The 21,713-nt window shown below is 53.4% G+C and overlaps 1 protein-coding gene across 1 annotated transcript; it reads right to left on the minus strand.

The window, feature by feature from the left end:
* Positions 1–1,543: 1,543 nt before the first annotated feature.
* LOC121489730 (alanyl aminopeptidase, membrane) lies at positions 1,544–16,781 on the minus strand. Its single transcript, XM_041753008.1, has 20 exons — positions 15,996–16,781; positions 15,273–15,415; positions 15,020–15,159; positions 14,474–14,600; positions 14,237–14,391; positions 13,900–14,013; positions 13,650–13,793; positions 13,430–13,495; positions 13,220–13,285; positions 11,543–11,718; positions 11,196–11,275; positions 9,857–9,990; positions 9,670–9,725; positions 8,703–8,850; positions 5,522–5,613; positions 4,665–4,775; positions 4,374–4,541; positions 3,424–3,564; positions 2,925–3,006; positions 1,544–2,158 (listed from the first exon to the last, which is right to left on the minus strand). The coding sequence occupies exons 1-20, from the start codon at positions 16,613–16,615 to the stop codon at positions 2,006–2,008; spliced, it is 2,916 nt and encodes a 971-aa protein (XP_041608942.1). The 5' UTR covers positions 16,616–16,781; the 3' UTR covers positions 1,544–2,005.
* Between the last annotated feature and the right edge of the window lie 4,932 nt (positions 16,782–21,713).

The raw sequence follows: 21,713 nt of genomic DNA on the forward strand, positions 1-21,713 counted from the left end.
ACAATCCTTATCTCCTGGGCGTGTTGAGACCCAAATGAGATAATGCGCATAAACACTTGGCCCAGTGCCAGGCACCAAGATGAGGATCCCTGCAGACTCTTCTCCTTGGAGGTCAGCTCTCTCCCAGGGACCCTGGGGGGGCCAGCCCCTCCCCCAGCAGGACCTCCTGAGGGGGCCTGCCCTCTGATCCCCAGAAGGTTAAGTGCCAGCCATGGCTGCTGGGTACTGGCGACAGGAAGGGCTGGCTCACAGGGGCTAGGCCGAGGGAAGCCTCCTGATTGGTGGAGAGATCCCACCCCATAACCTGGGCTGGTCTCACTCCTTGGACCGCCCCGCCTTTGATGTAGGGACTGCAATTGCTGCTGAGGAGCCTTCCTGGCCCAGCCCCACCCCCACTTCACCCAAGAGGGAACAGAGGCTGTGAGGAGAGAGGGGAGGCCAGAAGGCAGGACTAGGGGTAACAACACCCAGATTTCCTCCTCGTGCGGGGCAGTGCACCAGATAGCCCGATATGTGACTCTCCTTAGATCCACACCCCAACCCTCTGATCCATTATTTTTATTGTGCAGATGCAGAAACAAAAGCCCATGGGTTTGTGTCACTTGCCCAAGAAACTGGCCAAGCTGTGATCTGAAACCAGGCCCCCTGCTCTCTATGACTCCAGCCCCAGTGACTCACTTGGAGGAGACCCCCAAAGAGCACTGTGATCTGTTACCTCCCATGTTCTCTCCACCGGCCTGGGGTGCTCAGCTGGGCCCTGTGGGGCTGAGGGCAAGGTGAGCTTCCAACAACCTGGCTCCAATTGCCACGAAACTTCCACCAAGGCTAATGGGGGCCATGGAGCCATGGGGGCCCAGACCTCTTCCTCAGAATAGACACTGACCACCAGCTGCCCCAAGTGATCTGGGGGGCATCTGCCTTTTTCTGCATGCTACTCGTGAAAACAGCCACTTTACAGACTGATATCCCACCTGCCACCATGGATCCTGGAGAGGAGATGGGGCATGCCTTTGGCCAGTGAATGGTCAGACCAGACCTGGGTCCCAGAGCTTTCTGTCCTCACTCCAAGCCCCCTCTCACTGTCCCACATGTGCTGGCTGCGACACAAGAAGAGGAGCCCAGTCAGCACCCTGCTCCCTTCCCTCATGTTAGGACAGGTGCTGACCCCAGTGTCTGGAACTATGGAAACTTCTGCTTTCTGAAAAAAACACTCCCTTCACTGTCAGGACCTGCTCTGGACCTGGCACCAAGCCCCAGCTCTCCCCACACCACCATCAGAACCATCGTGTCCAGTGGCCTAGGGCCCCTCCCCCCATAGTTCCCAAGCACCCAAGTCTCCAGCCTGCCATTGATTATGGATGAAATGAAGACTGCTGGCAGACCCCACAGGGACACACAGGCATTATGTAGAAGGGACCAGCAGGCTGATGCTTCTCGCCCTTTGCCCGCTGGAGGTCCCATACACCCCAGGTACCTCCCCTCCCAGTCTTCCTGGCTGCTGGGCAAACCCACTCCTGCTCTAGTTTAGCAATGAGTCTAGACATTGATCTAGAAATTCTTTATTTACATTTTCTCTTAGAAAAAAAAATATATAGATCTTGTCCCCTGTTGATTCTTCAGGTTCAGGATCTCTATGGAAAGGTGAGAGAGGGCACAGGGCTGCTCCCCTAAGGCCATCCATTGTCCATCAAGGGCTTCTGTTCATCTGGCCCTAGAGCTGGGCTTCCCTGAGATCAGCCCCAGGGCCCTGGGTGACAGACACCAGGCCGGTCCTGGGGTAGGGGTTGGCATGAGGGGCAGTGGCTTGGGAGGTGCTTGGACGGTCTGGCCATTGGGAACTGGACTGCCCCCATGGGCAGAGTGGAGAAAACATGGGCCAGAGACTTTGTCCCTGAGGGGAGGACATCATTGCCTCAGGGTCCGACATGGGGTCCTGCTGTGGGCTATAGGGACAGGCACATACAGGCATCTCCCATGGGGGCCAGGTGATGGTAAGGACCAAGGACTATTGGCTGTTTTCTCTGAACCACTGGAGTACTGTCTCCTTGTTTTCTTTCACCCACTTGATGTTTGCTTTGGTCTTCTCCAGGGCTTGCTCCAGAGCCCGGGTGCCTGAGCCGAAGCCTGTGTCCATGTTGTTTGCCTTGAATTGCTCCAGCTGCCGGGAAAATGAAAATTCTCAGCCCCAGACTGGGTCTCTAACACAGCCTTGAGGAGAGGGCTGTCCAGTCTTCTGTCCTCCCACCCACATTAGGGCCCTTGGCAACAGAGCCACAGCCTGTTCTCCAGGAGAGGAAGGGCTGTCCTTCTTTCTCTGTAGGAGAAAGTCTTCATCTAGGGCAGAGGTGAAAACGAACAGCCTCATGCTTAAATCTGGCTCCTGGATATATCTGACCTTCATTGCATGGTTCTTTATTGAGTTGGCCCTCAGTTTTTAATTGAATTATAATCTCAGCCCAATCAAGGGAGGGGAGAGGGACAGATTAAGCAAGATACCACAAGGAAGCAATCAGCAAATTAAAAAAGTGGCCATTTCTATACTAAAAATTACCTAGTTGTTTCAACAAATAAATGGTATTATTTTTTTTAAATATCATAGATTAAAAGATGTATTAGTACTAGTGTGGCCAGGATAATTAGGCAAGAAAATGAAATAAAAGGCATCCAGAAAGGAAGAAATAAAACTCTCTCTATTAGCAGATGACATGATTTTACATACAGAAAATCCTAGGAATCTACCCAAGAAACTATTAAAACTAACTAATTCAGCAAGGTTGCAAGATGCAAGAGCATAGTACAAAGATCATAGTACATTTCTACACACTAGCAATGAAAAATACAAAAACTGGGGACACCCTGGTGGCTCAGTGGTTGAGATGCCCCTTTAGATAGGGAATGGACCTCTGCGGGCCGGGGCAGCTTACCTGCTGCAGCTCAAACTCAGTGGAAAATCGTCGGGTCACTGCCTGGATGAGGTTGGAGAAGGAGAAGGAGCCGGTGCCATAGCTACAAGGTGGGGAGAGAGAAGAGCCATGAGAAACTGAGAACTAATGCTCAGTGACTGGCAGGGGACACTATATCCTCACAACCACCCTGTGACTGTCCTCATCTTATAGATGAGAGGAAATGACATGCCCTAGGGATGCGAATACAGGTCTGATGGCACTGTCCCTCCTCCTATCTCTCCAGAGAACTAGATTTTCTTCACCCCCGCCCCCACCCGAGGGCGAAAAGGGACAGCCCAGACCCTGTCTTGTCTTGCATTATTTGCCCCTCACCTGACCTCAAGCTCGGTTAATTTGTCAGCACTCCTAACTTCCAGCCCTGCAGTGTCCCATGCACACAGACACACAGACACACGTGTCTCCCTCCAAGGACACTCCAGCCTCAGTGGGCACTTCTAACATGCTCTCGCAGACTCACTCCTCAAAGAGCTTTTTCCAGTTGCTCTGAATGAAGTCCCAGGCCAGACTTTGCCCGATGACATTGCTGGCGATGCTGCTAAGAGTGGAGATGACATCTTGCTTCCGGATGAGTTCAGGGTTCAGGGTGTAACTCAGGTACCTGTGAGGGCAGGATGTTGTGTTAGTGACACTTCCAAGGGCTAGAGTCATATGATTCGAGAGAGGATCCAGGACAGCAAAGGGTCCCATGCTCACCTCGCCCACACCTCTCCTGTAGCCTCTTAGTATCTCTTTACCCTACTATGGGCTGAAGATCCCTTAGTGCTACCTCCCTCTGCCTAATGGGACATTGAGTCTCCTCGGTGGGGTCATTGGCTAATGCCAAGGGTCATGCCTGACATGGACCAGGTGCCTGATAAATATCTGATGACTGACCATGAATGACTGAGTAAAGGAAGGACTCCCAGAGCCCTGTACCAGGTAGAGTGGCTACTCTTGTCCTTGACATTGAGAGAGGCTCTTCACTGGAGTCTGGGAGATGGTATATGTGGCACATGGGGGGAGCCAGGAGCCCTCATCCCAGACTGTGAGGCATGCCCGCCTGCACCTCCAAAGTACTCAGGTCCAGCTACACCAGAGTCCCTGGCGAAGTTAAACTGAGCTGCTGTCAACTACAGGCCAAAAAGCCGCAGCAGTTAAAAACATGAGACATGGATGCATATCTGGGGTCAGATCTTGACTTCACCACTTACTAAAACTTCTGGATTTTGGGCAAATTGTTTGGCTTCTCTGAGCTTCAGTGTTCTCATCTGTAAAATGGGGAACATACTGCCCCCATTGTACAAGTTTATGGGGACCTCCCGTAAATGAGAGTGTGGAGGCCCGGCTGGTTCATTGTCTCTCATGTGGAGATCCTGGTTCCCAGTGGGGAGGGAAATGTGCTCAGCCCCGTCCGGACCCAGTCCTCACCTGTTCAGGATCCAGACCTGGGTGCTGCAGGCCAGGGCTGAGCGGAGTTTGTCAGCCTCGTTTACCAGCGAAGTGTTCCTAAACTGCTCCCACACAAAGTTCCACTCCTCCTCGCCACCCTGGGCAATGGCGTTGCAGTACACGGTAGACCGCAGGTTGGGGTAGATCCTGGCGAGGGTGGGGGTGTCGGGTAGAGCAAGAGCAGGGAGGGTAGGATGAGGGTCTGATGAGGACGTGGCTATGGGTTTGTGGGACAGATGGAGGTTGGGGGAGGAGGAGGGGTACACTCACGGGTTATTTTGGGGGTTCTTCCTCCACTCTGCGAAAAGAGTTGAGACCAGGTCCTTACACTTAGGAACCCCATACGTGCAGGCGGTGCTGACGGCATTAATCTCGTTGTACCTGTCCCAGGGGTGACACTTGGTCAGCAGGTCCATGGGTTACCTGGCCTAGACTCTGGCAAAGATTCCCCTGCTGATGCACAGCTCTGGAGAGGATGGCACGGCCCAGGCTCTGTCTGAGGCTGCAGTCCATCCCACCCACTGGGTTCCTCTGTTTGCTCTGTGCCTTGGGCAGCCCAGGGACCTAGAGGGGTCAGCACAGGCTCCAGCCCCAATTTGAACATTTAGAATCTAAATGACCAAGGGGCGCATGGGTGGCTCTGTTAAACAACCAGCTCTTGATATCAGCTCAGGTCCTGATTTCAGGGGGTCCTGGGATCGAGCCCCACATTGGGCTCTGTGCTCAGTGGGGAATCTGCTGGGGGTTCTCTCTCTCTCTCTCTCTCTCTCTCTCTCCCTCTGTCCCTCCCCAGCTCATGTGCTCTTGCTCTCTTGCTCTCAAATATATAAATAAATCTTTAAAATAAAATAAATGACCAAGCCAGTGAGGGACCTCAGAGTTTCAGTTTGGTCTCTTGTACAAAGGGCCAGACGGCCCCACAGGCCACAAAGAGCCTTAGGGCAGGCCACCTCCTACTCCTAGGAGGGGTTCTTTCCCTGCTGGTTGCCCTGGTCCAGAGATGTCTTCCAAAGGAGGATACTGCAGGGCTGTGCTCTGGACTCCTCAGGTCAGGGTGGCTGGGGCGCCCATGACCTCTGGGAATGAGGAAACGAGCAAGGCCCTGAGCTTCTCAACTGCATACTCACTGTTCTGTGAGGGTCTGTGGGTGATCGGTCCAGTTTTTGGTGATTTTTTCAAAATAATTAAAGAGAGGTGTGACCTGCTTCCTCAGGTAGTTCTGGGGGGAAGAAAACACAAAGAGCTTTGAGGGTGAGACTCATGCCTGACCGCTCTGAGCCCCATGCACCCTCTGACGTGGGTGGGTAGGTGTAGCAAGGGCTAATGGCACAGAAGTGAAGAGGCTGGAGGCTTGGGTCTTGCCCGGGACTGGCCAGTGCGCAAAGGGTCCGGGGCTAGGCCAGCTGTCAGCTGACCGGTCTCAGGTTCTCCCTCCCTCCCTCTGCCAGTCTAACACTCCATGTGCTCATGTTACCACTTTTTCATACAGTGTTGGGTCCCACCACCCCTGCTGCCCGATGCTAAATATCACATATGTATTGTGGGAGCAGCCTCTGCAGAAAATAAAATCCACCCAGGAGCTTCCCTAAACTATGATTTTCAAGTTGGTGAGTTCACCCCTTATTTTTCCTCTTCTACCTAGTGTTTCTATAAGTCTGCACACTGCTCTTTGTCCCTGACACTGGAATGTAAGCCCTGCTTCACATGATCAAAACCCCTTGCAGACTCTGGTGCAACGGGGTAGATCGCCACGTGTGCCAATCGGCATCCACGTCCAAATGTTAAAGGAATAAACTTCCAAGGACAAAGGAAATAGGAAGGAAAACCGGAGTGGATGAGGGCCCTGCGCAGACAAGGAGCTGGAAGGTGGAGAGAGAGGGATGGAAGAGCAGAGTGGCACGGCCTGCAGCACAGCACCTGCCGAGGGGTGCATGGAACTGGAAGTGAGATTGGCCAAGACAGGGCTCAGGGTCAGAGGGACAGGGCTGCAGTGGGCAGGGGTGTGGCAGGGGTGGACACAGAGCTAAGGAGTCAAAGTCTGTAGCAGGAGCAATTAAACCCCCCAAGCTCCCACTTCTCTTCTGGCAGCAGGCAGCACCCTGCCCTCCCCACCCCCACCATGGGTGAGGCCCAATGTGTGGGGACTCAGAACTGGCGGTCACCAGACACAGGGGAAGGGTTGGCAGACTGCAGAGAGGCCCAGAGGTGAAAGTTTATATCCCGAATGCAGAGATCTCCAGTTTCTTCCCTGACCCTCAATCCCAAAGAATGAGCATCACCAGCTTTGTTATATAAGATAGAAGATGACTCTCTGGTCTCAGAGAAATACACTCATAGATACTAAATTTTTTTTCTTTTTATTTTTTTAGTAATCTCTATATTCAATGTGAGGCTCGAACTCACAACCCCAAAGTCAAGAGTTGCGTGGTTTTCTAACTGAGCCAGCCAGGTGCCCAGTGGCTACTAATATTTGAGGGTCCCCATGAGGAATCACTTGGCTACCCAGTCATCCCACCTCCCCAACGAGACCTGCAGGTGACACATGTGACCTTTGCACGGAACTTCCAATGGCTTTTTATTGCCTCACCCTCAAATCCAAAGGAGGCAGCATAGCCTCTGATGTGGTCTCTCCAAAGACCAAAAACACCAGAAGACTCAGGAAACAAATCAATGGGAAAAAAAGAAAGCTTTGTAAAAGCCTGAGATGAATACCTTCTGAATGTCCAGAGAAGATTTGCATAAGATGCTAGAACCAGGACCAGGACTTGGAAGTTTAAACGTGTGACAGAAGAAATGCCAGCAGTCTGTAGCAGAGAGGTGGCCTGCCAGGTGGAGAGGTGGTGCATCACAGAGGGCAGAACAGAAAGCGAGCTGGAAGCTGGGAGTCAGAGGACAATCAGAGGGCCAACACAAGAACAGTAAGTTGGATTAACAGGGGCCTAGGAAGGAGAGAACCCAACAGCAAGGAGGGGAGGGATGTCTTAGGGAGCAATGCTAAAAGGTCCAGATGGAAAGGGGAGGAGGAGGAGAAAGACTCATGCAAAGGCCCACTAGGATTGAGAAAAGAGCCTACAGGATTCTAGAAGGGAGAGAACAGCCACATTCAAATAACCAGGAATGAGCAAGACTCTGAGCTTCTCAATAGCAACATAAGAGGCTGGGAGTCCGTAGAGCAAGGCCTGAAAATCTCTGAGGAACAATTTCCAACCTAGAACCTTCCAAACCCAGGTAAATTCTGGGTCCAGGGGCACCTGAGTGGCTCAGTGGTTGAGCTTTTGCCTTCAGCTCAAGTCATGATCCCGAGGTTCTGGGATCGAGTCCCACATGGGGCTCCCTGCAAGGAGCCTGCTTCTGCCTCTGCCTATGTCTCTGCCTCTCTTTCTGTGTCTCTCATGAATAAATAAATAAAATCTTAAAGGAAAATAAAATTTTTTAAGTAAAAATGATCTCTTCAAGGGGCACCTGGGTGGCTCAGACTGTTAAGTGCCTCATTATTTATTTCTTTTCTTTTTTTTTTTTTTTTTGGATACTTGTTTGATTTCAGCTCAGGTCATGATTTCAGGGTGGTGAGATTGAGCCCCACGTTAGGCTCCATTCTGGGCGCAGAGTCCAGATTTGGTTAAGATTCTCCCTCTCCCTCTGCCCCCCACCCAATCTCACCCATTAGGTCAATTTCTCTCTCTCTCTCAAAAAATAAACAAACAAAAAGATCTCTTCAAGTATCATCTAAGGGCTGTGTACTATTCCATGAAATGGATCTTGTAGTTTACTTAACCAATCCCCAGCTATTGGACATTTAAGGGGCTTAGGTGCTTTTTTTCTTTTTTTTCCGGTGAAACTGCCGAGTTTCCCTCTGGTCTCCCCCATGGGAGCCTCAACATATGTGCTCCCTGCTGCTACCCCAAGCTCACAGCTGTTAACACCTGCACCTCCCTCATTTCACAGAGGGGTTCATTGGGGCTGATGAGAGTTGGCCAAAGCCACACAGCTGGTAAAAGTGGGGCCCTCCAACTCCCAGCTCAGTGGCTTTTTCTGTGCTCCTGACAGTGCTAATTTCCAAAACAGCAAACCCCGCTAGAAGTCTGGGTCCTTTCTATGTCCTCCCCAACCTGTTCAGTTTGTCAATCCCTGCTCCCTTCATCCCACAGCCCTCTCGCCTCTCTGCCTGGCCTGCTCTCAGCATAGCACCTGGTGTTGTGTCGTCCTGAAGGGTCCCACCACCCAGACCATGTTTCTGTTAACCCCCTAATGATGCAATTCCAGACAATGAGTCAAGTGGTCCTTGGATCCTGCCACGACCTCCTGTACCTTCATGGGGCCGTAGACCTCAGAGCGGTCGAACATGAGCTTGAAGTAGCTCAGGCTGCTCAGGGCGGCCTCCCAGGGCATGTACTCTGTCTCTTGGATCAGGAAGAGGGTGCTGTTCAGCGCCAGAGTGACAGGGATGATTTGGGCACTGGGGACAAACAGAGAGGCTCAAGTAAGTCAGCCACACTAAAGGAACCCTGACCCGTTCGTGGAACCTGAGGTCGTGGAGCCCCAGCTGCACCAGCTCTGGGGTTCACTGTGGATGGGCTGGGGTACATGGACGCTGGCCGCTACCACAAACAAGGCCAGCTCAGGCCCTGCCCTCAGCTGCTGCCAATCACGTTCCCTTGCGTATTATCCCGATTTTACAAACAGGAAACAGACTCAGAGAGGTCATGTGATTTGCCTAAGGCCACAGAGCTGAGATTCCTAAGTACAAAAAGTCTGTGCTCCTTATTCAGCCCACCTCTTCTCTGATTTTCTTGGCTCTCCGTCCCTTCCTTCCCCCTCCTTCTCAGGCTGTGTGTGCACATTTGGTTCATAAATGTCCACGTCTCTGGAGACATCACTTAAATCAGAGGGCTGAGCACCTGCTGGGGATGCAGTAGGTACAGCATCTCCTGTCCTGTCCTGCCCAGATTTTTTTTTTTTTTTTAGCACTTAGCAGGGCCACCTGGCACCCTGTGAAGCTTCAGAAAAAGCCTGGTGCTGTGCAGCACAGCATGGTGCTAGAGGTGGACAGGCCTGCGTCTGGCCCTCAGGGGCTACTTCTGTGTGACCCTAGGTAAAGCACTCAAACTAAGTCTCAGATGCCTTATCTGGGGGTGTGCAGCAGCACAGGGAGCCTGCTGCTCTGTGCCCCGGATGGTAAGGCCAACAGGAAGAGCACTGCTTTCATTATGGGGCAGCTCTTGCTAATGTCACCAGACCTGAGTTGGGCTGTGCCTAAGAGGGAAAGGGTACTCACCTGGCCAGGTCGAAGGTGTCATGGATGACCTGAGCCCGGTTGATGACAGGGATGACCTAGAAGGGGCAACAGAGGATGTGACCTCAGGTTGGTGGTGGGGGCAGGCCCGGCTGTCTGGTGCACCATCCTTGGCCCGGGCCTGGTAGGAGGACAATTGGGCGGGGGCGGAGGGGGGGCAGACACCCACCGACAGGTCTGTCTGCAGCTGAGTATGGATCTTCTTCCAGTTGTTCTGGTCATAGTTCACCAGGTAGTAGCCCGTCACGTTGAGGTTCAGCAGGACCCACTCATCACCGGTGGTTTTGAACAGGTCATTCTGGACTGTGGGGAAAGACCAGCACTGGATGGTGCTGCTCAGAAGGCCACAGGCTGACCCTTGGCCTTGGTGAGAGCAGCCTCCCATGTAGCCTCTGGCACTGTCTGGCCCTCAAGCCCTGGGTGATGCTGAGGAGAGGGGAGGAGAAGAAGCACAGGACTGCCGGTGACTTCAGATGGACCTAGTGCCATCTCTGCCCCTCACTGCCCACCCTGCCTCCCATAGGCTCCACGTGGCTGGGTCAGTGACAGCCACCCAGATATCTCCATCCGCACTCCCCAGGCTACTGCTCCTCCTCCCCAGCTCATAACAGCAACATCATCCCCCAGTCACTGAGGAGGAGGCTCAGGCAATGCCTCCCAGCCAGTCAACTCCTCAGTGTTGCCCCTCTCTTCCCTCCCTTCCAGCCTTTCTCCGGGCAGCCAGAGGAAGTCCTTCCATAGAGGTGGTCCTTGCCCACTTCCCACCTTCCCTGGCTTCTCCTGGCCTGAAGACACAGCCACTGTGTCCTGCAGCCTGCAGGGACCTCAGGAACCAGCCCTACCTTGAGGGCACACCTCTGCCCAAGTCACAGGCCTTACTTCTCTCCTGCCTCTATGCCTTGCACTTACTATTATCTCTGCCACCATGGGCCTGGCCAACTCCTTCCTCTAAGACTCTGCTCACCTCCTCCAGGAAGCTTTCTCTCACCTTTCCATGAAGCCAAATCTTTCTTATTCCTGGCTTCCTGCCCCATGCCCTGGAAGCTGTACATGCCTCGGTTAAAGCATTCAACATCGCTCTGGAAAGTTCTAACTGCTTATCTTCCTTCTCTTCACCTGCAGTTCTGGCGTAGGCCAAGGATGAATTACCTTGAGCTTGGTGTCCTCAGTAACTGGCAGAGCAGGGCTGTTCATACTTTGTGCCAGGTACTGTTTTAAACATTTCATGTAGATTCTCTTCTTTAGTCCTCACACAACTCACACAACTAGATATTGTTCTCAGCCCCATTTTCTAGATGAGGAAATGGAGACCAGAGAGGGATAATAACTTGCCAAGGGTCACACAGCAGATTAAAACTTAGGACCAAAGCAGTTGGCTCCATTAATTGAATGAAATGATGAAGGAAGCCATCACTGAAACCTGTCTTGACCCTCAGAATGTGGGCCAGGAGATGTGGGCCCAGGAATATGGGGTGGAACTGCTGTCCCCTAGGGCAGGGCTGGATTACCTTTTGCATTGTCCGGCATCCAGTAGTGTGCCTGCTGTATGCCACTTTTGACAGAAGAGATGGGTACAATCCACAGGTAGCTGCAACAAGAGCCCCCAAAACCAGGAGGTGAGAGATAGCAGCTCCTGGACATGGTCAGTGATGAGCAGCCCAGGCCCTGCTCCCCATTTCTGCCCAGCTCCAGCACAAAACACTCCCATCTTCCCAGCCAGAGAGGGAAAGCCTGGCTCCAGCCCCTGGGGCTGGGGCCACAGCAGGCCAGGACCTGCAATGGTTAAGGGGTGCCATGGCAACTGCCCCCCAGAGCCCTCACTGGGACGCCTGGGTCAGCGACCCTGTCTGCTCACTTGAACTCTGAGGGGCGGGTGACATTGGACTGAGGGTCAAGAAGGAAGTGCTTCTGGGAGAGGGTGCCTGTGGTGGTGTCCACAGTGATGACGGGGAAGCCCATCTGCAGGATCCAGCGGTCCATGATGGCGCTCACTGTGTAAGGCAGCTTGATGGCTGTCTGATTGCCTAAAACCTGGGGCAGAGCAAGATAGAGCGGCCATCAGTGGACCACCCCTCCTACCTCGCCCATCCTCAGCAGCCTCCTTACACCTGGCACCACCCTGCTGGGAGGCAAGAGGGGGGTGGTCCTCAGCCAGGCTCTGCCTCTCCTTGGCTGCCAATGGTTGGGTAGGCTGAGAACTTCCAGGTGTTTGGTGCGTTGCACTTCGGTTAAGCAAATCTAAGCCCCCCACTCCCTGCTTCTGTGGCCTAATGGGAGGTGGGTATGGGAGGGGGGCGTCCAGCATGAACAACCCTGGAGGAGGAGAGGGGAGAGGAACAGGCAGGGTGCAGAGTGAGGGAGAGGATGAGAGTGTGGGTGGTCTGGGCATAGGCTTAGTGTGGTTGCTATAGTCTTCTCAGGTCTTTTTTTCATCTTTTCCCATGTACATACGTTGCTTTTATAATAACAGCAAAAAGCCAAAAACATCTGTTAATAACTGAGAAAATAAAGACAGGAAAGAGGAAGGAGAGTGTCAGAAGGGCAGAAGCTGAGCAGGGAGGGGAGCTGGGGGCTGCTGCAGAGAGAGGGGGCTCAGGGACAGAACAGGTAGAAGGGAAGGGTGGAGCTAGAGGGGCACGTGGTTTGGAGGAGGGCTCAGCTTTGCAGGAAGGAAGGAGAGGGAGACTGAGGCAGGCCAGGAAGACAGTGGAGCCAGGATGTGGAGGGAAGGGACAAAGGCAGTGAGGTGCCCCTGTCAGCAGGTTGTGGGAGGTTCCAGGAGGGGGGAAGCAGGGGTGGGGGTGGACCAGCCTCCTGGCAGATAGAAGTTGGGCTGCAGACCAGCCAGTGGGGGGCACTAGAGGCCATCTGTGATTCCATGACAAGGCCCTGGGTCTCCCCTCCCTGCTGGGACTGGGCTCCCGATTCTGGAGGGGTCCATCAGGCTGCTGGAAGGAAGGGGAAGTGATGGGAAGATGGGAGGATGCAGACTCCAGCCCTAAGAAAGGCAGGGAGGGGAGAGTGGAGGTGGGGAAGGTCAGAGGGTCTGCCCAGACAGGGCTGCATGGGGTCTGAGTGGACAAGAATACAAAGCAGGGCTGGGTGGCAAGGTCAAAGTTGGTGCTGGGGGTGCCGGAGTGTGCACAGTCATGCCTGGGAGGGACCCATCGGGGCACAGGGCAGCCAGGAGTGCTGAGTAAGTAGAATGACTAACTCCAAAGTTCGAGGCAGAAGAGGCTTAGGAACTTTGCAATCTGGTTGATGAGGGCAATCCTTGGCTCGCATCACGGAGCTCACTACAGTGGGGGGCGAGTTGCCTGCCAGTGATCCTGACCCTTGGTCTCCTAACACCTCCTTCATGGAGCTGTATCATTGCACCCATTTTATAGATGAGCAACCGAGGCTTCAAATGACCTGTCTGGGCTGGTAACCAGTGGAGCTGGACACATTCCTTCCCACATGTGCTGCCCCTGGGGACTTACAGCATCTCAGGACCCCAATAAAACGGCTCTGGGGGGCTGGCTTTACTGACCCACTGCAGGTGGTCCCACAGGTCCAGGTAGATGGTGTTTTGGTAGGCAAAGGTATGAAGGTAGGACTGTGGAAAGACAGGCCACAGTGAGCACAGAACCGGTGCTCCCCAGCCTTTCCCACTGAGCCCCTGTGGGGGGGGCGGGGCTCGGGGACACAGGGCAGGGGCCGGGGGCAACCCACACCCCCATGGCTGGCCAAGGGTACTTACTGCCACACCCTTCTTGAACAGGTCCTCAGTCAGGAAGCTGGAGAGCATCCTGAGAACAGAAGCTCCCTGGGGAAGGGCAGGGATCTCAGAAAGCAGTGCTGTGCCAGCAGGACCCCGTGTCCCCCCTTGGCCAGGGCGGGTGCTCCCAGAGCCCTGGTTGGGGTGGCTTCTGTGGGTTGAGTGCCTGCTCCCTCTGCCTGCCTCCCCATTGTCTCAGTACCTTGCTGTAGGAGATGGAGTCGAACACCTCATTGATCTGGGCCGGGGTGTTGACCTCGCTGGCAGGCGAGGACAGTGGGTGGGAAGAGGCCAGCGCATCCACCGCCATCACACGGTATACTTCATTCAGCACTATGAGGTCTTTCTGCAAATCCCCAGTGGCCATGAGGAGGGACCAACCTGGTGGGGGGTGATCACCGACCCTGCACACAAGGGCCCCCCCTTCCCCCTCCACTAGGCGGCTGGCTCACCAGATTCCAGGTAGGCTCTGCAAAGTCAGCGCCCAGGTACTCCACGTAGGAGGCAAAGCCCTCATTCAGCCACAGGTCATTCCACCATTCCAAGGTCACCAGATTCCCAAACCACTGTTGGGGAGGGAAGGTCAGCCCAGTTAGCCACTCTGGCTCTGTGACCCAGAATTCCCCTTCAGTGAGCATCCCCCATGTGCCAGGTGCTGGGCAGGACTCCCCTCTGCTGTTAGTCCAGGGTGGGGTTCACATACCCAGGACAGAGTGAGGACTTGTGCCCTCTCCTCCCAGAGCCCCCCTGTTCACTTCCCGGCACTCTCTGGGATGGGGGGGGTGCTACCTGGTGGGCCAGCTCGTGAGCAATCACAGTGACCACCCGCTCCTTGTTGCCGATGGAGGAAGACTGCGGGTCATACAACAGCGCACTCTCCCGGTAGGTCACCAGCCCCCAGTTCTCCATGGCACCAGCATTGAAGTCAGGTAAGGCAATCTGGTCTGGGAGGGCAAGGCCATTGGCAGGATGGCCTCTGGGGAGGAAGCCCCATCCTCTGCCCCCACCCCAAGGCCCCTCACTCACCAGATTTCTTGAGGGGGTAGGGTGTGTCATAATGTCTGGAAAAGAAGTCTAGGATGGGGCCTGTCACCCCCAGGGAATAATTTCCATGGCCTTGGTCGATCGCACTTGGCCGAGCCCAGATCCGGATCTGCAAAGACAAGGGAGGCAGGTCAGAGGTCCCTCCTGGGTTCTGGTGCAGATGGGCTGAGCCCCAGGGGCCCAGTAGGCTAGTGAGGGCATCAACTGAGTTAAACTGAGAGCTGTGGGCAGCAGAGGAAAAGGCTGGTGGTCTCTGAGGGGCTTTGAGTCTTAGGGAGGAGCCTTTGGGAATAATTGCAGTCATGGCCACCATATGTCTGGCACCCACATGTTAGGAACACCCTTCATGAGGAGAGACCCATTTTTCAGATGCAAAGACTGGGGGTTAGCATTTAAGACACTTGTCCAAGATCACTCAGAGCTGGGATTCAAACAAATCTGGGGCTTAGATGAAAATGAATTAAAACAAGACTATCTCTCCGGCCAGGGCCAATCCCAGGGGAAGGACAGGTGGGCCCAGCTTCTTACCAGGACATTACTGGGCGTGTTCCCCTGCACACTCTTAAACTCGCTAACGATGTAGGCCAGCAGGTAAGTAGACATGATAGGCGTGGTTTCAAACTCAGTGACACTCCAGTTGGGTTCTCCGTTAAGAGGGACACTGGGACCTAGGCATGGAGCATTCGAGCACATAGAGATGCCTCCTCTCCCTTGCCCTGCCTCCTAGCCCTGGAGGCGCCTCCTTCCTAAGGGTGTGTGGCTCCAGGACAGACCCACTCACCTCTGGGCGGCATGTTAGACAGGGCCACAAGATTGCTGGGGTGGATGAGGGTGATGTTGAACGTGGCCTTCATGGCTGGCTCATCAAAGCACGGGAAGGATTTCCGGGCATCTGCAGCCTGCATCTGTGTTGTGGCCAGCACCCTGTCCAAACCAGGATATTAGAGCGGGTGCCGGTGGAACGCCTGCACCCGTGAGGGTGAACAAGGTGGGGTGGGGGATTTAGGATGTGTTGCTGGGCATGTGGGAGAAGGGGTGCATGAAAGTCCAGTCTGGCCTCATCCCTGCCCTCCCCACTTCCAACTTCTGGATCCTGACAGGCCGCTCCTTTGAGAGATCAGAGTCAAAGTCCTGGCAGGGTAATACAGGTCTCCCTGTATTAGCCGGGAGACCTTGGGCAAGTTTTTCTCCTGTGAGCCCCAGTTCTCCTATCTGTTCAGAGGCTCTTTCCCCTGACTCCCTATTACCACTTTCCCCTGACTCCCTATTGTGGGGAATGGGGGCCCCCAGAAGAGGGCTGCTTTCTAGGTAGCCGCTCCACCAGTACCTGTGGATGCAGTCATGAACCAGCAAAAGCCTCTGGGAAGTTCAAAGCCCTGCCAGTCCAAGCCCTCCCTCCCTTGGCCCCCAGGATCCAGTTCTGCCTCAGCATCTAGGACCTGCCCACCCCCACCTCCCTACCCCCCCCCCCCCCCCCCCCGGTGCAGACCCAGCCACAACTCACTTTTTGACACCATTCTCTGTATACTCGCTGCGGTAGAAGCCTGCCAGGTCGTCGGCCAGCTCCCCCTCAAACTCACTGTCCATCTCATATTGGCTGTTGACCTGCAGTGGCTCCCGCAGGTGCACCACCAGGTACTCGGTGACCTCCACCAGCTCGGTCCTGTCAATGGCAGGAGCCTGGGAACCCCCCACACCCCGCAGGGCCACCCGCTGTCCCTGGATGCTGGTGTAGTTCAGCTTCTTGCTGTGGATGATGATCATGCTGGTGGACTCCTTGCACCTGAAGCGAACTGTGCTGGAGCCTTTGAAGGTGTACAGGCCATTACTGTTAGGGGTGAGGTATGGCCTCAGCGTCACGTTGTAGGAGCTGGGAATCAGAGTCTTGGGCAGGCGGTAATGGTTCCAAGGTTTGCTTTGGTCCAAGGTGGTAGCCGCGGTGGTGCTGGGGTTTGTGGGGCTCACCGGGGAGCTCGCTGGGGAGCTCACTGGGGAGCTCTCGGTGTTCTTGTTTTTCTCCTGGGCATACACCACAGACAGAGCGATGATGGTGGACACGGCTGCAATGCCCAGGACGATGGCCAGGATGCCCAGAGCCTTGGAAATGTAGAAGCCCTTGGCCATGGTGAGGGCAGGGGCGGGGAAGCTGGGGGAGGTTCAGGACGGCGAGAAGCAAGCGAGCCTCGGCCAGACTTATATCCCTGGGAGGCAGAAGGAGGAGCCCCACAGCCCACAGACTGGGCAAAAAATTAACCAGGGCTCACACAGGCAAAGGTCAGTGGATGGGGCAGGGGCACCCTGTGCTCAGGTTCCGGAGAGGGAGGAGATCCAGACACTGCGCGCTGGGGTGCCTGTTGGGGAGCAAACGGTGTCCAGTCATAGGCTGCAGGAAGAGGGTGCAGGGAGAAGGAGCAGCGGGGCTGGGTGGCAGTGAGCCTGCATGCTGTGACAGTGGGGACAGAAGCAGGTCAGGTGAGGTCAGAGTCAAGGAAGGACTTCCCAGGAGTGGGAGGTGGGAGATGCAGAGGAGAGTCAGTTTCTGGTTTGAGTCAGGTGTGTCTCGGGTCACCCCTATGGTTTGGATCCTGGCAGGACACCCAGGGCTCCTCAGTGGCACGGTCCTAGCCTCCCTTGCGATCTTCCAGGGCAGGAGGTCTCTCCTTCTCATCCCTTCTTGCCAAAAACTTCTATCCCAACTCTCCAGCATATTGAGGAGGAAGAAGATGTTTTGCCTTTTTTTTTTTTTTTTTTTTTTTAAGAGAGGAGGCTGGTGGAGGTTTACCCTCTTCCCAGCTGCGAGCTTAGGCAGGTAATTTTACCTTGCTGAGAGTTCTCTCCTCATAAATAGAAAATAGGACTCACCTTTCCGCTTTGTTGCACAGATTTAACAAGAAAATATATTAAACACTACAGAGCAGAACCCAAACACCATTCCCTTCTTCCTTACTCAGAGCATGGCATGGCCTCTTTTCCTATCCTTAGTAGCAATGAAGTTACTACTTATCATACGTAATAAAATAATGTTCAATATCACTCTTCTTATCTAGCAGCCCAGTGTCTCAGACATTGACTTCTATGTCCAATTCTGCCCCCATCCCTTCATCTCACCATGTCCTTGGTCAAAGACACTCTCCTTGTTTATGCAGATACTATCCCCTCATGGACTCGCCACTTCCACACAGGCCCCCTCAAACCTGTTTGTCACAAGAACTGGATCACTTTTCATCACAGCTTCAAACCTTGCTGGGGCACCTGGCTGGCTCAGTCAGTGGAACATGCTGCCCTTGATCTCAGGGTCATGAGTTCAAGCCCCATGTTGTGGGTAGAGAGGACTTAAAAATAAAATCTAAAAAAACTCCAAAACTTCCCATTTTGCTCACAAAATCCAGATTAAATCTTCTAAAGGTCCCACAAATTCAGGTGACATCAGCCTGCTCACTTCCCAGCCTCATCTTCACCACATTCCCTTGACAGTGGTCCAGCCACTCTGGTCTTCAGCACTTCTGCCACAGGCCCTTTGCACATGCTGTCCCAATGCCTGGATCATCTTCTCCTCCTTCTTTTTCTAGTTATTTCCTATTCATCCTTTAAGTCTTTCTCAGAGAAGCCCACCTCAACCTTCCTGACCAGGTCAAGTCCCTACTGGTTCCAGTAGTACCACAAACCTCTTCATCAAAGCCCTATAACTCAGTTGTTAGTTTTCCATTTGATCTGTGTGGTAAAGACTTGAGTCCTCTCTCTCAGCAACTGCAGTCCCCATGAAAGCAGGCCTTTGGCTACTTCCTGGTATGCCTGGCACATAGCAGGTGCTCAATACATATTTGTTGAACGCACACATGCATGAATTGATTCAGGAGTCACTGCTTATTTGAAGTCTTTCTAGTCCATTTCCATCCCTGTCCCTGTCCCCACTCTGGCCCTGAGAGAAATGCCTGCCTGAACCTTCCTGCCCCTTCTCTGAACCTTCCTCCAAACATGCAGACAAGCAGTGCTCTTGTTCAGGCCAAATGTATCTCAGGGCTCACATATGCCTGTTCCATCAGCTTGTAAGCTCTTTAAGAACCTCATGCATCTACGACTCCCTGCCCTGGCTTGGGTCAGCCTTCCCCTGAGCCTGAGAGAATGCTTCGTAGATGAAAGCTCACATGAATTGAATGGACCCTTACATTGATTTATTCATGCATAACTACAAGAATGAAGGACTGCCACCTGTCATCTAGCCAGCGGAGGTGAGGGTCTGAGTGCAGGATCTTCAGGGGAATCCTTCATGCCCATCTTTCAGACTGGGGGTGTTCTGAGCCCTTGACATGTATTTCTTTACTTCTCTCTAGAGACCTACCTATGGAGCCCTGGTCTGGACAGTGTGTACTTCCCACTGTGGTGGCCAAAAGCCACCCTCCTCAGGCCTGGGCTGATGGCCAAGAGCCACTAACAGGAAGCCAAGTGCCCAAGAAAAGGCTTCAGCTAGGGCGTGGTGACAGAGGGAACAGTGGCTCCCATGGGTGATGTGGCATGTGCTCCCAGGCTCCTACTATCGAGGCCAGGATTTGCCTAAGGAGGACATCTTTATAGTAACCCTGTAGGCTGGCACCGAGTGCTATATGTCCCCCTAAACCAAGTTTAAATCTGACCCTGACTGGGCCTGCAGCCCCCCACCTCTGAGGCAGAAAGACCCACAAGCCCACTTGGCCTAATCCCTTCTCCAAACAAAGAAAGAGGCCCTGCCTGGCCCACTATGATCTCTTCCTGTTTGTTTTGGACACGGCCAAAACACGCCCAGCTGGCTGCAATCTTCACTGTTTTTGGAAAGAGCCTCTGGTTTTCAAAGTTGGTGCAGCAGGCGGCTTATTGCCTTGTAATGAGGGGTCCCTGCTCCGGGCACCATGCCAGCTCAGGCTGGGGGCACAGGGAGAGGCATGCTCCATAGCCCATGGAGCTATGGCCCAAGCCTGGCCATCTTCACACCCCACTGAGCAGTGATGGCTGTCCCCAAGCTCACCACATACCTCAGTTGAAGGATTTTCCTTTCCTGATCAAACTCAATCTCTGGCTCCTCACTGCCTGTAGACTGAAATCTCAGTCTTGAGTCTGAAGACCTTCTGTGAACTTGACCGTCTGGCCTCTCCTCTTTCCAATGCCTACTGTGGCTCCAACTGCAGTCATTTCCCTACACTTGCTGGGCCTTTTCACTCATCCTGTTTCTGCTACTAGGAATGCCTTTCCTCTCCCTCCTGTCAAACTCCTACTCATCCTTCAAAACCCAGCTCAAATGTCACTGCCTTCTTGCGCATGGGGACCGGGACCTCTCACCTTTCTGTGCTTCCCTGGCCTCTGGTCCACATCTCTATCACAGCATTCATGGATAGACCATCTATGTGTTCAAAAGCCTGACACTGGACCCAAGCACCTTAAAGGAAGACCCTAATTTTGTAGGCCTCCTCCATTTCCAACACAGGGCAGGAGTCCAGCAAATACTGGCTAAATGAATGAGTATACAATCCTTGCCATGGCTTCTAGGTCTGACATGGTACAGCTCTCCAAGATTCTCTGGTCTCATCTCAAGCCTTTTTCCCCTATCACCCTCTGGGCTCTGCCCACTGGCCTCTTTCTGTTCCTCAAGCTCACCACATTCTCCCCCTTCTAGCCACATATCGCAATCCCCTCCCCACCTGCAACAAACTCTGGGAGGCTTCTGTGTTTCCCTCACCTATCCCCCTGGAGGCCCACTGCAGTGATGCTGTCCCAGGACAGTCCTCCCAGCACCCCCAAGACTCTGAGCACCATGGGGATAGTATCCCCTACACGAAGGAAGCACCTAGTACACAGCAGGCAGGTACCACATGCTTGTGAAATGGATGTATCAAAAAGAAAACGAGCCAGTGGTTGAAAGATGGAACTCACCCATAGTTCAGACACTTGATTCTCGGGGAAGATTCCACCCCCCACCCCACCCACATACCTCATACTCCCTGGGCTCTTGGATCACCTTCAGGAGTTTTGCCATACCTGTGATACTCTTGTATATTATTCACTTAATATTTTTCTCGTGTTTTTAAAGATTTTATTTATTTATTAGTTTGAAAAAGAGAGCACACACATGTATAGGAGCAAGGGGGAGAAGAGAGAAGCAAGGTGGAAGGAGAGGGAGGGAGATTCCCAAGCAGACTCCACACTGAGCATGGAGCGCAACATGGGGCTCCATCTCACAACCCTGAGATCATGATCTGATCCAAAATTAAGAGTCAGATTCTCAACTGAGTCCCCCAGGCACCCCAATATTTTTCTTCAAATCAATCGCTTCTTACTCTCTTGACCCATAATTACCAGGAACTCATGATTAGTTGTGTGAAGCTATCGTTTTTTTCCTGGGTACAACTTAATTAATGATTATTGATTTAAAAACTATTCATCTAGGTGGCCTCTCAAATCATCTTGTACTACTGCACTCACTTTGGAAATCACTGCTCCACCCTGTCTGGTTCTGGGGGTGGCGCCCCCCATGGGCTGTCTTTGGAATGGGACCCTTCTGCAGGTGAGCAAAATGTGTGTCCTTTTACTGTTCATCTCTTGATGAGGGAGAAGCTGCGGATCTCCAGCCTCATTGCAACCAAAGCAGCCTTTCTATGGGTTTATATGTTTCTGCCTATGTTTTGGTTTAGAGAACAAAAGTTCTTCTAAACTAAAAAAAAAAAAAAATTAAGGTTGACAACTTGGAGAATATTAAAGGCATAGATAGCCACACATGTAGGAGACATCAGCTGAACAAGAAAAGTCTCAGAGGTAGGGGGTAAAAACTGCTTTTTATTCTAACATGGGAACACCAGGAGCCTGGGAGGGAGTGTGGTGGGGAGAGCCCAGGAACAGCATTTGGGTGTGATCCAGGCTCCCTCCCAGACCCCTGAGTTAGCTGCTACTTAACACTCAGTGTCCCCTTGTCACCTGCAGGGTCAGGCAGGCTGGGTCCTAAAGACTGAAGCCCAAATGTCTGTCCCGAAGGAATGATGAGGGGGAGGCGGAGACGAGGCTAGGCCCCCAGCATAGAGCGCACGCTGGCCCCTCCAGCCCCTGGTCTACTCCCAAGCTTCTGAGGCCTCTATCTGCAGCTGCATGAGGCTGGGTGTGGGCCAGCCCCCAGGGTGCTTCCTCTGGGAGCATCAGATACTGTCTGTTCTGTGAGAACTCAGAAGGCCCTGATGGGAAGTTAGTTCCTGCAATGGATTTT

Source organism: Vulpes lagopus, chromosome 4, assembly GCF_018345385.1.
Source record: "Vulpes lagopus strain Blue_001 chromosome 4, ASM1834538v1, whole genome shotgun sequence".
NCBI classification, from domain to species: domain Eukaryota; kingdom Metazoa; phylum Chordata; class Mammalia; order Carnivora; family Canidae; genus Vulpes; species Vulpes lagopus.

Coding starts and splice junctions, on each gene's coding strand:
- LOC121489730 (XM_041753008.1), bottom strand. CDS start 16,615: ATGGCCAAGGGCTTCTACATTTCCAAGGCTCTGGGCATCCTGGCCATC. Junction 15,416..15,995: donor ACAGAGAATGGTGTCAAAAA/GTGAGTTGTGGC, acceptor TGGTTTGGACAG/GGTGCTGGCCACAACACAGA. Junction 3,007..3,423: donor TGGAAAAAGCTCTTTGAGGA/GTGAGTCTGCGA, acceptor CCCACCTTGTAG/CTATGGCACCGGCTCCTTCT.